Source organism: Thamnophis sirtalis, unplaced genomic scaffold (assembly GCF_051295495.1).
Source record: "Thamnophis sirtalis isolate CommonGarterSnake01/CBP01778 unplaced genomic scaffold, rThaSir2_p1.2 scaffold_3, whole genome shotgun sequence".
Taxonomy (NCBI): domain Eukaryota; kingdom Metazoa; phylum Chordata; class Lepidosauria; order Squamata; family Natricidae; genus Thamnophis; species Thamnophis sirtalis.
This window is the reverse complement of record NW_028261383.1, coordinates 37,659,234-37,674,972: the sequence shown is the minus strand read 5'-3', so window position 1 is coordinate 37,674,972 and position 15,739 is coordinate 37,659,234. Positions and strand designations below refer to the sequence as shown.

The 15,739-nt window shown below is 39.9% G+C and overlaps 1 protein-coding gene across 5 annotated transcripts; it reads right to left on the bottom strand.

Moving 5' to 3' along the window:
* Positions 1-2,508: 2,508 nt before the first annotated feature.
* DALRD3 (DALR anticodon binding domain containing 3) lies at positions 2,509-14,666 on the bottom strand. 5 transcript variants are annotated; one of them, XM_087708724.1, is made up of 13 exons: positions 14,409-14,666; positions 10,906-11,204; positions 10,362-10,627; positions 9,760-9,818; positions 9,542-9,667; positions 8,921-8,991; positions 7,841-7,899; positions 6,677-6,759; positions 5,320-5,464; positions 4,854-4,912; positions 4,071-4,184; positions 3,633-3,701; positions 2,509-3,086 (listed from the first exon to the last, which is right to left on the bottom strand). In XM_087708724.1, exons 1-13 carry the CDS (start codon positions 14,595-14,597, stop codon positions 2,967-2,969), a joined length of 1,659 nt encoding a protein of 552 aa, XP_087564850.1. In that variant the 5' UTR covers positions 14,598-14,666; the 3' UTR covers positions 2,509-2,966. The 5 variants fall into 5 exon arrangements, with proteins under 5 accessions (XP_087564850.1, XP_013919120.2, XP_087564854.1 ...); XM_014063645.2 differs by having other exon boundaries at positions 5,320-5,443; XM_087708726.1 differs by having other exon boundaries at positions 2,952-3,088; positions 3,591-3,701.
* Between the last annotated feature and the right edge of the window lie 1,073 nt (positions 14,667-15,739).

The following is a 15,739-nucleotide window of genomic DNA, read 5'->3' as shown; positions in this document are numbered from 1 at the left end:
TAGCTTCATTCCATTGAAATTCAGAAGAGAAATGAGGGCAACAGCAGGTATCAAAAGGAATTCTGCTCAGAGCATCACTTGTAGCAAAGTGAAAGGCATCATTATCCTAATTTCACAAAGGGTTTGGATCTCATGGCCCACTTCACAGGGTGGTGGTTGTGGGGAAAATAGGAGAAAGGTGTGTTGGATTTGTTTGCTGCCTTGAGTTATTTGTAAAAACAATAAAGGCGGAATATAGATAGATAATAGGGACACAGACAGACAGACAGACAATAGATAGAGACAGACAATAGATAGATGGAGGGAGGGAGGGAGGGATGATAGGCATTCCAGGGCAGTAGGACTTTCAGGCAGTAGGACTTCCAGGAGAGATGAGTATGTGGGGTGGTGGGAGGTGAAGTGTATTGCACCCCCCCCCAAACTCCAGTTTAGAACAAGTGGCTTTGCCCTTCCCCATATATGGTAGCCTTTCTCCATTAAGCCCAATACTCTAAGGATTCGTCTTTCATCAGTATCTTTAGCCCCGATACTTTCTCCAATAAGTCCGTTGCAGAGTCGTGTCTTTCAGACCGGTACTTGATAATCCAGCATTTCATTCCTGGCCTGACTGTGGTTATGATTTCTCCAGAACAACAGGCATATTTCATAACCCCACAGCATGTTTATACTAAGACTTCTTTGGTGCACTTGGAACTAGCATAGGCATCAGAATAGTAACTTGATCTGTCCATCAAAAAACAATTTTGCAGAGTGTTCCGCACAGATGGTACTTATTAATACAAGAGGCTGCATTTCAACTGAAATGTGGCAGTCCAGCCACACTTTGCTCCCAATGCTGAACAAAATCAGGCTATCAAGAAAGAGTATCCCTGGGAAGTAATTGGTAGTTCCCTTCAGTGGGTCAGTCTTAAGAGCTCAGACGTGCCTACAGCAAGTGTCATTGTCTACCAAGGTTGTACCATAAAGACAAGGGTGACTCCTTCCTTTGGGAAGTGCTAGAACCAAACAAGAAATCGCCCTGCTCCCGAAAGACACAAGTGGACAAGCCAGCAGGAAAAGAAGGGAAACCCTATTACGCATAGGATTTTATCTTATCCAGGAGATCAAGGCAGCACATATGGCATGTTCTCCCAGTCTTCTCAGAAGTTACTGCTATGGGACTAACCAAATTAAGGTCACCTCATGAGCACTTATGGGTGAAGGAGAACCTGATTTGATTCAAACCCAGCACTTTATTATTTACCATAAAAGAAAAGTAGAGGTAAAAAATTAGGCTGTTTTTCTGAGCTCCAAGCTTGGCAATTTGGTTGCAAACCATTTGAGGAGACATTGTCAGTGCACTTTGAATTGTGTTCGTCGGTAAGTACACTGGCCTTTAAATACCTTTTTAAATGATGCAAATTAGTGTGGATGTTGTTTGTTCCTATAAAATCACATAAAAGGGTATTTAAAGGCCAGTGTTCTGACAGACGAACACAATTCAAAGTGCACTGACAATGTCTCCTCAAATGGTGATGAAATGTTTGGAACCAAATTGCCAAGCTCGGAGCTCAGAACAACAACCTAACTACCAACCCAAGCTACTAATAGTCAAATACATTTCAAGAAGTGAAAAATAATTTGGATCAGATCAAAATTTAGGACTCCACAAATCCTCAAAGTCTAATTGTTGTCTAGGATCTAGCTAGCACTACTGGATTGCTAATTCATAATCTGTGGAGAGCAGTTTCCCACTTGCCAACTATTTGCTTCTGCTCTATCAGAAATCATGGTACTATGGATAGATCTTCAAAAGGTTAAATTTTGTCTTGCACAGCATCCCTTTCTCAGTAAAGGTTGCTCAAGATTCCTGCAGTTTCTTCCCTACATTTGAAGAGTAGGCTCCAATTACTAAGCAGACATGGAGGCTCTCCTTCCGCCGGAGAATGCCTATGGCAGAGGTGCATCCGGGCACTTTCAGAGCACATGGCAGGGAATAAGGTGGGCCCATGGTCCCAGGATCTCAATTTCAGCTGCAATTTCACCCTGCCCTTCAAGTTGCCACCACATTGTGACCATCAAGATTGGCTACAATATAAATCACTCGTTGGTCTGATGAAACAGTGGCAATAATTAATGTCTATCATTGACCACATTTCCCCAAAGAAGATGCTGAACTCACCACCCTACACAAAGAACTGTGATATCCACTACATCAATACTATCTGATGGGCCATGTGATGGGCACATGAGGAGAAAAATAAAGGTGGGTAGCACACATTTTATTGCATTACAATGTTATGGTTCATGAGAGCAGATGCTGAGCAGGTTGCTGATTATAATCTCAACCTGCTTTCCTTGTCTTTTCATAAGCCGTAGAGCAATACTATAACTGAGCCACCACCTGATGCTTAGATAAAATTAGTAAAAAAGCACAGAAGAGCTTGTACAGGGAACCCTCGAGGAACTGCAGTCACAGATCTCCATGTGTCTGTGTTATTTTATTTACACATACTCTTGCCCTGCTACTGGTATCAACTTTTTTTTAATTGTATGAAAATAAATGTTTCCAATTTTAGAACAGAATTTAAAAACATGTAAGTAAACAAGTCATTTGCATTCACCAGCTTTCTATTCATTTGGATTAAGGATTCTTAACACTGTTTAAATCCAGTGGGATCTGAAACGAACTTCAGAAACAAGGCAATTATAATACAAGATACGTGCCTCTTTCTCTGTTCCATGACCGCAATCCATTATCTTCCAAGACTTTCTGAATCATTTCAGAAGAAGTTTATGTGCCCTGTTTTTATCAGTTCAGAGCATTAACAAAACATGTGTCCTGCAAGGATATACTGAGTAGCTGTCCATTAATCAGTATAGTGTAACATCCCATGCTTCATTCTCCCTCTCATAGGAATGAACTCCCCTTCTTCACCAAAGGGAGGTGGAGGCAGTTCCCACGCTCAGGTATGAAACCAATCTGATCAGATCTGACTTAGAGGAGGTAGGTGGAAGGTGGCCAGGGCGCTGTGGAACACTTCCCTCACAGCTCTCATCAGCTGCAACCGGGCAAACATCTGGCTGAACAAATGGGGACGTGGCTCCTGTTGGGAGGCAGAAGTAATGATCAAGATGGTGTGGAGAGGCACAGAGACCACTTTCTTTGGGGGGGGGGGGAGAAAAAGGGATGAAATCCTTTCATGTTCTCCTTTTTCTTTTTTTCTGTGGCTCTGCTTGGAAAAGATGCATTTCGCCATCCATATATGAGCTGGATTCACACAATAGCCATAATGGGAGAATTTCATTTTTAGTAACCAGTAAGACATTTTCTGTGCAATGGGATTTTCCAGTGTTACGGAACCTTTGGCCAGCAGAGAGGGAAAGGATGAATTCAGCCTTTCTCCATGATGGGTTGGGAATGAGAGAAAAGGAGTTTATCATATAAAAGGTTTTGTAGGAGTCTCCATGCTATAGGTAACGGGACAGGCAGATAAGCCAGGTTAAATGATTCATAGTGCTTTAAGTCTCACATTGGCTCACAGTAAACCCACCATTTTTTTCTATTTGCTATAATGAGTGGCTTTAAATGGTGCGTTTTGGACTTATGTTCTGAATTTTATGTATCTTCATATCCTTCCCAGATCACTTACCCCAAGAATGTGTACTCGGTTGTAGTAGGAACTGAAATCCATGCTTAGCTGAATCAGGAACTTGCAAATCTATAATATAACAAAAGTGAGATAGTTCCATTTCTCTTAGTACAAATACCTTGGGAGAATTAGGGTTGCTGACAGTTGGTGTCTAGAAGTTGATGAAACATTTCTCCAAAAATGCTATCTGAGGTCTTTTTTAATTGGCAATCACAGAGACTGAATCTAATGCCTAGGAATTTAATAACTATCCCGATCAAAGCAGCCTCTGAAATGAAAAAAATTCTCCCCCATTTGGAGTTTGAACTTCAACAGCAATTAAGTGTTTGGGATTTGGAATATCATGCTAAAATCATTCCCCAAAGCATGAAAAAACCCAAACAAGATGAAGGAAGGGAAAGAAGCCATAACATTCTGCTATGCAATATCCCATCTTACCGCCTCCGTGTTAACTGTTATCCTTAGCCCACCACTGGGGAGCAGGAGCTGTGTTACGAGAGTCAAGACCTCCTGGAAAGGCAGGATGCTATTGAATAACAGGAGCCACTCCCCCTAGAGAAAACAAAGAGCGGAGGCCTGGGTTAGTCCAACAGAATCCATTCCATTTGCTATTTCCATATTGCACCTAGCAAGTAGAAGCATCAATCCTGGCTTCATCGGGATCATTACTGAATAGGATGGGGAAGAGTGGAAACCACGAGCCACTCCCAAAATGTTTGTTTTTCCCACTTCCATGCTATAAACAAAGTACTGGATCAGCAATCTTTCCCTCGACACTGTTTAAGCAAAAGAATGGGGGGAAAGAGTGGGGTGTCATGAGGAGGGACTGTATATATGTTATGGGGAAGGAAAAAGAAGGAAAGGAAGGAAGGGAAAAAAGGAAAACTTTCTGTTCTAGATTGCAAACTAGGAGGGAAATGATCAACCAAGGAGATTCCTGCTACAACAAACACCAGAAAATTTCAGCAGCCAACGTCTGTGCAATAGGTGTTCCCTCTTACTGTGATTTTATATTTATATTATATATATACTATACACACACACACACTAGATTACATACACTGATTGTAGATGGCAAATCACTGGGAGCAATCTTTTATTGGGGAATTAGGTAAAACTATCTTTTATCCAGAAAATGAAGTTTTCACTTTCAACATATTGGACTATTCAATTGACTCTAGAGAGGTCTCCAGGCCTGGGTCTTTGTAATTCTTTGCTCACCTCTTCCCTGAGAGAGGAGTAGTTCAGTTCAGATGACTGGGGAAAGACTGGATACAGACCTGAATTGGATGGCAGATATTAGATATCAGTAAGAAAGAAATGTAAGAAGATTAGTCAGAGTTGGAAACAAAATTAAGTTAATGCACTGTAGTAGCATGATGGAAGATTGGTGATCCACTATTTCCTTTTGTATCCATAATATAAATACTCTAACAACCCAATGCAAATTGTATGCCATTTATTAAGCTTTCTATTGTACATTCCTCCACTTACACACTTAAAATTACTTAACAAATTTAGCAGATTGCTGTACTGTATTGCAAACCACTCTATATTTATATTGCTGTATGTAAACAATTAGGTTAAACAGGAGATGAGTGGGTTCTTTCAAAATAAAGCAAAGACTGCCAATTCAGCCAAGCAGAAACATGGGCGAATCCAGCATACACGCCAAGAATACTTTCACCTTGTTCTACTGATCTCTGGTATGTTTCAAAGAGCGTGGCAAGTCGAGCACAATTATACATCACAAAGGCTCCACCTTTGGTCCCCTTCATAGAGATATTACTTTCTTCTACATCCAAGAAAACCTGAGGGAGCAAAAAAAAATTCTGTGGGCAAGAAAGTAAGTAAGGTTCTAATCCAGGGGTGTCAAACTTGTATTGTCACAGCAGCGTCACGGTGACCTATTAGTACTCCCCCCCCTTTGTTAAACTGGGTGGAGGCACGTGACGCATCTAGCTCGCAGGTTTGACAACCCTGCTCTAGTCCGATTGCCAAGGAGTTCCTGATCTCTGCTCCCATAATCTTGCCTGTAGATCATCTAAATCAAGGTTCCACTGTGAGAAATGAATTAAAAGAAAATACTATAGCCCTGGTTCTCAGATGATGAAGATTATTAAATTCTCATCAGACTGAAGAAGCTACTTGGATAAGCAGAAAAAGTTTCCAAACCAACAAGAAAAAAGTCCAATGGCCATGACTCAGCTTCCAGACATGGTTCTCCGTTTTTTTCTATTTTAGGCCCAGATTGCCAGAGAATGTAGATCCCACCAAGGAAGACTTGATGTTTCTTAACCTCAATCCCACCTTACAGTACACAAACTACTAGCTGGGCTCTGCTGCATTAAGACACCAATCAGTCTATATATGTTTTTATTTAGCCTTTTTCCTTCTCGTGACCCCAACTATCTTGGGACTGAACTGAAACTCCCAGAATGCCTAGTCAGGTTGGGAAAGGCCAGTTGCAGTGTCTAACACATCCAGCAGCCTGAAGTAATTGCTAAAATTGCTCTTTACCAAGAAGTGACATTGCATTGATTCACTCTTGCTCTCTTCGCCGCCGCCCCCCCCCCCCCAATTTATCAATGTGATAGCAATCTCTGTTCGGTATCCCATATACCATTGCCTTCCCCCTTGTGGATCCCCTGATGTTATGAATGTTATTTCCCATCATACCATACATAACACCAGAACAAAAACATTTATATCTGAAAAACTTTAAGACAGAAAAAGCTACTAGAATAGATATAATTCTCTTTTCTCATAATTCATGTTCAGCTTCATCTGTAATATAGGAGTATAAACAAGTCCACTAATCTTATAATTCATTCCCATGCCAACAAATTCAACAGAATTATGCAAATTTAGCTAAGTTTATAACCACATGTTATGTTTATAATACAGCATTCTTTCCTTATGCTGGATTAGCATAAACTGTTTATTCTATATATAAATGTGTGTGTTTTCAAAATTATTCCACATTTCAGTTGCACAGAAGGAAATTTACTATTTCTACTGAGGGGCTGAACCACACTGCTTACCTGATTCTGATGAATTATACTCAGCATCTCAAATCGGATAGCAGCTGATGTCAGTACGCTGATTACTTTGGTCCAGGAGGCATCTGCGAAAAGCACATCAGAGGAAAAAAGAGCTATTCATCATAAATGAAAAAAAACCTTCTATGGAACTTATCCCTCAATAATTTATTTTATCAATTAATCAGATTTATATATTGTGCATATCAGCAAAGACGATTGTGGATCTAGAAGGGGAAGCCTTTGATTTCCTTCTGAAGTTGAATGTAAGAACTAGAAAACTCAACAAGGCCCATAAGAAAGTATTTCAAGCAGCTGGACAGGCAATGAAACTGAAAGTGTGACTGGCAACGTCTATATTCAAGGTAACATACAGCCATGGAAGAGTTAACAGAACTAAAATATTGAATGGGGTAGACAGAACGGAAAATAATTAGAAAATAATTAGAAAAATAATGCATATATGTAGAATCAAACAAGGTAAAAAGGCAGGGAAGTCAACCCTGAGACCAAAAGTTCACACCATGTACCAACTGATGTTTGACTCAGGATCCTGGTAGCAGGACAACCACATGATGGAATGATAACAGAATGTCACTGTCAAAAGATAAAGAGGAAGGCTTTTTATCTCTCCAGATAAAGGATGCTCTATTTGTCTACAGCAATTGAGATGGAATGTTACCGAAAGCTCCCAACTTCCCTGGTTCCTCCTCACCTGGGTGCAACAAGGCAAAGGAGTATGAAAATGTGTGTATGTAATGCTTAAGTAGTTAATGAAGAGGTTTAACAGAATCTCTCTATATAAAGTGTGTTCTTTTGAGCCTTTTATTGCTGCATAAAAGTCCAAAGTTCAAATCAGGAACAGAAGCACACTGGATAACTCTGAGCCCAAAAACATTCTCTCAGCCCACAGCAATTCCTCACAGAATTGCTATGAGGATGGTATACAGGCATCAATTCTCTCCTGGAAAAAAGCTGAGACACAAATCTAACAAGTCAAATAAATTATATAATACATATTTCCCCTTATTCCAACTAAAACAAGTTGTCATCCAGCAAGAAAATACATCACCATTATTCTCTTGAGGGAAACATCTTAGTTTTCAAAACGGAGCACAATAAAATGAGAGGGAAGTGATGATTATACATGAAGGGATAGACAATTACCTTTAGAGAGATCTCCATATTTCAGCACTGAAGCTTTATACATCTGGGAGTGTCGTAGTCTACAAGTTACAAACAGCAAGATCTCAGCTAAATAAACCATGCATGTTTGTGTATTTGGCTTACTGCCTACAATATCACTGCTGCTATTTTCAAAACAGTAAATTTATCATGAGGTACCCTTCTGTTCACTGAAAGATGGAAAAGAAAAGATTAACTCTTCTTCTTCTACTACAATAGTTAAAAAATGGACTTAAGAATCTTTCCAACAAGAATTCCCCTTCCTCCACGTATTCATTTCATAATGCTCCAACTTTTCCTTTATTGTATGTTCTACTGTAACTATCTATAGCTGCTAAGACACATGGAAAGGGGGGGGGGGTACAACTACAGCCCTGGACCAGTGTGGGTGGGACTGTTGGCCCATCTTCTGCTAATCATTAACCCCAACTACCTGTCTGATAGTGTTTTCCAGGTGGCTCTGTTATAGGCAGGCTCAAAGCTGATGCTGCCATTCACTTGTCTAAGTTCTGTGATCCAACAGGAGTCTTCCCAAGATGTCTCTTAAGGTATTTTCTCAGACCAGCCACACGCTTCTCTTTTACCAAAATACTGAACATTTATGCCAAGGGGAAAGAGTATTTTTCTTGTATTTATTCTCTCTTTGTATTATTGGCTGCCAAAGTTGATCCGATGTAGAACCCTTATTTTCTCAGGAAGAAGTCTGCCCTTTTTGTCAGGTCTGACTCTAGTATTGAAACTGAGAGTTTCGGCGTGAAATGAGGAAAAGACAGAATTCTACCCACCAACAAGACTGTCCTGCTAGTTCAAGACTACTAAACCTGCCTTTCCATTTCTTGGAGCTTTTTCAGGGACTCTACTATAGAAGGAGGTTACAGATTTTGACAAATCAGGCAAGTTCAACCGATAGTAAAACAGGGGTTGCTCTGCTTTGTGAGCTGCTGTGCCACACCTTACCTTCTGGAGCATCCAAGTAACAGTGTCAGAAGGAAAATCTGTCTGCTGACATAAGTGGAATTCAACAATACTGTGCAGAAATCATGAGAGAGAATGGGAACTTACTGGTAGTACTGAAAAGCATTCATGCAAGAATCAGTGCAGGTAATTTTCACAGGCCCACAGACAAGGTGTTTCTAAGAAATTTAAAAAAAAATAGCAACCACTAATCACAAGCAATCTCCTGACATTACTTTCCATCATTAAGTTGCTTTTCACTTTTTATAAAAGGATGCTAACATGTAACAGAGGAGTAGGTGTTTTGGGGTAGATAGGATACCTGTTTAGCAAAAGTCACAGAACAGGGTTGCTGGAATGGGCTGAGCATGAGAAAGGCTAGCTTTAGTGATGACACAAAGAAGTATGTCATCTTTTCTTAAGGCAACCCAATTAGTAGGAAAAGTTTGATTGTATTGTATACAGTATATCCTTCCCAGAAGCCAGTTTGGGATAGTGGCTAAGGCCACAGGCCAGAAAAGGGGAGACTGAGAGTTCTAGTTCCACTTTAGACACAATGCCAGTTTATGATTGGTCCAGTAACTCTCTATCAGCCGTAGGAAGGAGAAGGCTAAGGCAGATCGCTTATGAAAGTCTTGCCAACATAACTGCAGGAACTTGTACAGGAAGTCATCCGGAATCAATATTGATTTGGAAAAAAACCTTCCCAGAAGACAGACCATTCCATACCTGGTGAGTTGTGAAAGATTGTGGTTGTGCTACTAATCTCCACAATAGATCCACCTTCTGCTGCTGGAATGCTTCCTCATTGTTCACAATATGCACAATACTACAGCAAACTTGTGGCACAGCCTCCTGGAGAAGAAGAGCAGTTCCCAGGAGAGTCATAAACAGGTAAGACTGCTACTTCCACCCACCATGAGCCAAACCTTTGTCAATCTACTCACTGTGCATTGCTGGGCCACACGCTGGAGCTCAGCCACATGGTGCAACTTCTCTTCTGTTACTGAAACCCAAAAGGAGAACCAAAAGAACACTCAGGCTGAAATCGCTATATGTATACCGTATGTATCCTGGAGGTCCTACTTCATGGACTATTTATTCCTAATTATATGGAGTTGAAACGCTCTGTAGCTCTAGCAATAAAACCCTTCCCATGTGTAACATCCATCTGACCAATAAACAGTAGAGCAGGACTGGGTTTAGCTCACAATAAGAAAGTCAAAAATAGGGCTTTCTTAGCCATCATGTTCCAATTATAGAACTGAGACCCCAAAGAGAAATGACTTTACAATTTAAAATCTTCCCAATCATTTAGCATTTAAAAAACAGTAATTACTGCAGGACCAGACTGTCTGTCAGATTGCCAGTTCTCTTTTAAAAAAACAACATTGTTTATTAACATTGGATATAATAATGCTATTTGTCCATATTCATCACGGAGAAAATGTATCTATATGGTTGCTAGGAGTAAAAAAAAAACCTTGATGGCATATAATCAATCAATCAATCTGTCCATATATTATCCGAAGGAATGTAAGCCACTTACCAAGAAAGACATCTAAGTTGGGGTCATAGCCTTCCAATCCCTCTTGCTTCTCCAGGAACTCTTTCAAGTGCAGTTTACATACAATTTCATCCTGGTCTGCCTGGATAAATGTAGTATATTGACATTGGCAAAGGATTTCCTTCAAGGCCAGAATATTCTCAGGAACTCGAGAGGCTTCTGATCCCAAAGGCCAATCAACTTGTATCTGATGCAAGAACTGATGGATTTCCTTATCGACAAAAGCTGGAACCAGCTGCACTTTTATTCTGTTTGAGCAAAACAAACAAAGGAATTCTACAGCAAACAAACTCACAATCATTGCATTCATACCACTGCTAATATAATTTGCAGAAAAACCTCTGAAAACCAGCATAATGGAATAATAGATTAAAGGTCCATGAGCCAATGGAAGTGCATCTAATTTTCATCTCATAAATACCTTGACAACCCAAAATGAAAGGACTTTAAGGAGTAGGAAAGTCATATGTTTTTAGAACCTAAGCTGTAAAGTGATTGACAATAAAGGCTCATGCCATGCACTAACCCTTGAGCTTGGAGCAGGCCCGCCAAGTGGTCAGTGATGAGGATGGCCCTCAGATGACCCAGACTGAGTGACTTCACGTCTTTCCGTCCATGCAGGGGCACACAGTTGAGGATGATGCAGTGTCCCTGGGATGTCAAAGGAGCCTTTGTGTATACAGAAAGAGCTGTCAAAATCTGCTCAAAGACTCTTGATCTATCCAATTGCACAATCAGTCCAGCTGGAACATTTTGACAGCTGTGAATGGGAGGCACTCCTGGGCACTTCAATGAAAGTACACTCTCAACAATGTCTTTGGGAACCTATCACAATATAAAACACAAAAGACAAGTAGATTTGACATCTTTCTGGTACTAGTTGTTCAAGAACAGAAACCAACCATGGCACACATTAGAAATAAAGATATTCTCATTTTAAAGCTCCAGAATAAACTACAACAATGGCATTGTAGATGACGGGGTGCTAGTTTCTGCTACGAATGCAAAAGAAAATAAATTAATTCTATATTTATTATACAAGCTTTAAGAAATACATTTGAACTTTGGACTTCCAATGGATGGAAGAATTAAATGTCCAAAAAAGTGGGGATGGGAGATTACCCACATGTATTCCAGGTGGCTGCTCCTCATGAGGAGACCACAGGACAACAGTCTGACTGATTTGAGTGCCAGGAGACAAAGGGATCAAGCCATCACAACTACAGTAGAGCTTTTAAAAAGGATATTGGGTTAACTAATCTCACTTTCTAATCACTTTGGAAAATTGCCTATTTAATTATCTTAATGCTATCAGAGACTTTCAGAATGACAAGTTTGAAAAGCCACCTGATGAAATTATCTTTTTTCTTGAACCAAAATAAATTAATCACAAGTTTAAGAATTTAAAGAATTAGAAATAAACGGCAAAAAGCTAAACAAGACTTTGATCCGAGAAAGTTATAAATGAATTAAGAGTATAGTCAAATCTGGAATATTGATAATTTTACCAGTTTGGCGATTTTGGAAATAAATAGCTTTTCATGGGAACCAAATTGATTTATCTATATTAAGTCATAACAGAGATTTGAGATGATTTCAGAAATTGAACACTAGAGGGGACTAAAAACTCCAGGCAAAAAAAGAAAAGGGAAAAAAATTGTCTTTGGATTTTGTTGACAAGGATTCTCAAAATCACACAAATATTCCAGGAGATTTTTAAAGAATGGGACCAGAAATTGTAGCTATAATGTCAGAAACAACAATGTTGTCTACTTCTACGGATATACTATTCCCAAAAGATGTTAACGAAGGAGTGATAAATATAAAACAAACTTTGCCTGAAGCAGAAATATTAGAACATTGGGCAATAAAAAAGTGTGAATTATGAGACAGAAAAGAAAGCTAAAGTGGAAACATAAATGACAAGAGAATGATCTGGATAAGAACTTACTATTCAATATACAAAAGGAGGTGGTTAAAGCTTTGAAAAACATTCTTTACATTTTTATTCTATCTTTCTATTCTCTTTCTGAGTTTATTTTGTATTTGCTTTTATTGTTGTATTAAATTGTATGTATGTGTACTGCTGAATTTCTGTTTTCGTTCTGTGACCCCATTCCTTCCATATTCTCAAAGCTTCTGTTCTGTAAACTTTTGTGACTTTTGTAGAATGGGCTATGTTCACACAATGCAGTATGTTCCATCTGATCATTGAATTAACCCACTGTCTGGATTCACATATTACATTGAACCGTAACTTAACAAGACTGTATTTGCTAAACCATAAAAGCAGAATCAAGGTTAATACTAAGCTTACTATGTCATGGAAATGCAACCCATTTGGATAGGATATGAATCAGTGTACTGTATGAGCCAAGAAAATGGTTAATAATGAAACACATGAAGATTGGTAGATATATAAACAACTTGGTTAAGAATTTTAGGTTTCATTAATAGCATTTTAAAAGTTGGTATTAATACTTTTAACATGGGAGTCTAGGCCTCTTTTCCAACTTCAGGAAAATATTTTTCTTCTTCTTAGCCAAGGCCATTTCTTTTGGAATTATGATAACTTCTGAACACTAAATGGTAGAATATGTTCTGAAAATCCTTGAACACTTTAGGAAAGATACAAACCCAGCAAACCCAACTGGGAAAGAGTAATGCAATGCATAAATTTGGCACCTGTAGAATAATTGTTTTGATATTGTTCAAGATTCACATATAATCCTTTCATTATTTGACCACTTGCTTTCTGACGTATCACATATACCAAATATCATTTGTATCATTTGTTTCTTTATCCTATAAAAAGACTTGATCCTCCCCTTAATAAATGTTGGGTTTTTTTGCTGTGCCTGAATTACTTGGTGATTTGTATTTTCAGGTGGGCAAAGGAATCCGTTTACAAAGGTCTCTCAAACTAAGCCATCAATTTCTCATCAGTTCCAGGTCAAACACAGAGAGCCTGAGTTTTGAGGCATTATACTTTATAATATTACAATATACTTTACAATATCACAATATTGAAGCAATATTAATTTACAATAATACAGAACTAATTTATTTCTGTGTTCCTCCCAAATTAGCCTACAGCCTCAAAGTTTCGCAATGGCCTCTCATCCATGCAATATTTAGCCTTTAGACAGACCTGGCAAGGCCAGGCAGGTGCAACTATGTAACTCATTTGCACGTTAACTTATAACCCAAAGGTGCTTTTTTCAGGAGGCAACTGGATTTCCTTGTATTTTTCTTCGAAGACGTTTCGCTTCTCATCCAAGAAGCTTCTTCAGCTCTGATGTTGGGGAAATGGAAGGATTTATATTCCTTGCAGACAGCTGGTCATTTGCATCTTTTTAGAGGTTAACTGAGGCCACCTGGAGGTTTATCTGTCCTCAGGGTCACTTGAGTAATGCTCCTGGTTCCTGTAGTCTGCAATTATTTTGGAAATCCATTCATTTGAAGGGTATTCATCTCAAATTGTGTAGCGAAAAGTCTATGGAGATTCTCACTCATCCAGGTTATGGTTGTCCCAAAGGTGTTTTTTCAGGAGGCAACTAGACTTTCTTGTTTTTTCTTTTGAAGATGTTTCGCATCTCATCTAAGAAGCTTCTTCGGCTTTGGCTGGATGGTGGGAATGCAAGAATTTGATAACCATGGGACATCCATGACCTGGATAACTGAGAATCTCTTACAGACTTTTAGCTACGCAATTTGGGATGAACATCTTTTGAATAGTGAGGGAACATGAAGAAAAATTGTAGACTACAGGAACTATTAGCCCTACTCAAGTGACCTTGATGACAGAGATAAACCCCCAAGTGCCTCAATGGCCCTCTAAAAGGATGCAAATGACCAGCTGTCAGCAAGGAATATAAATCCTTCCATTCCCCACTGTCCTGTCAGAGCTGGATGACCGAGAATCTCTACAGATTTTTAATAATAATGTTCCGGCTTTTTTTCCCCTCCCGCCCGCCTGCCCGCCCTTTTCGTCTCAATGCCCCGCCCCTATTTTAGCCCCGCCCCCACCTGTCCGTTGGCGAAGGCGCCCCTCAGAGCGGCCTTGGGGGCCAGGAAGTCCCGGCTCCGTAAATTTCGGGCGCTGCTCTCTTTGAACCAAAGGGAGGCACGAGCTCCATCTCCGGCCTTTCCACTCAGAACGGCGTTGAACGCCGCCAGGGTCTCTGACACGCGCAGCCGGCTGTCGGCTGTCTCCATAGCGACAGAGGGTGGGGGGCGGATGGGAAACACTCTACGACGCTCTTCGCGAGGGCAGGAACCGAGGGGGTTTCCTTGCACGAGTTTGACGGAAGTGACGTTGGGAAAGAAAAGTCCTGGGGTGGGGGAAATCTGTATAGAACGGCGTGTTTTGCCACTTCTCACTGGTCTACTTCAAAAGTGAATTCGAAGTTGCTCCCTTTACGTCTGTGTACAGTTGTTAAATAGACTAACAAGGCGCACTTTCGTAGTGTTTTTCTTTCTCCTTGGAAGATTTAGACCGGGGGTCTCCAACCTTGGAACTTTAAGCCTGGAGGACTTCAACTCCCAGAATTCCACAGCCAATTTTCAGATGTGTGACTAGGGAATTCTAGGAGTTGAAGTCCAAACATCTGAGAGCAGCCAAGTTTGAGAAACGCTGACCTGTATCTTGAAACCCGATTTGAAAATATAGATGTGTGTGTGTGTGTGTGTGTGTTAGCAAACGGAAGCTTTTATGGCCTTTGCTGCATTATTAACTTTAGTCTTGACAACTTTATGCCACAGTAAAAGTGCCGTCTTGAGATATCCCATTGCATTGTAGTTTTGCAGGGACTAATATTCTGAACTAAATATAATCACATTTCAGTTAAGAAAAGCTACCGGTATTTCATTGCTATTCAGTTCAGCATGCTAACAAGTCATATACAGATAGTCCTCGACTTACGACCACAACAACCAAAAATCTGTTGCTAAGCGAGACATCTGTTAAGTGAATTTGGTGTCATTTTTCCGACCTTTCTTGCCACAGTTAAGTGAATCACTGCAGTAAATTTAGTAACAGGGTGGTTAAGTGAAGCTGGCTTTCCCATTGACTTTGCTTGTCAGGTCGCAAAAGGTGATCACATGACTCAGACCCACTGCAACCATCACGAGTCACTTGCCAAGTCTGAATTTTGATCATGTGACCATGGGGATGCTGCAATGGTCATGTGAGTCACTTTTTCCAGTGCTGTTGTATCTTCAAATGATCACTAAATGAACTGTTGTAAGTCGAGGACTACCTGTATTGTTTTCACATGCATGTTTTTGGCCCTTAAGTCTTTCTGTGGTGGAAATGTGTCTATTTATATGGGTTTGTGCAAATAGGTTTGATCACTTAA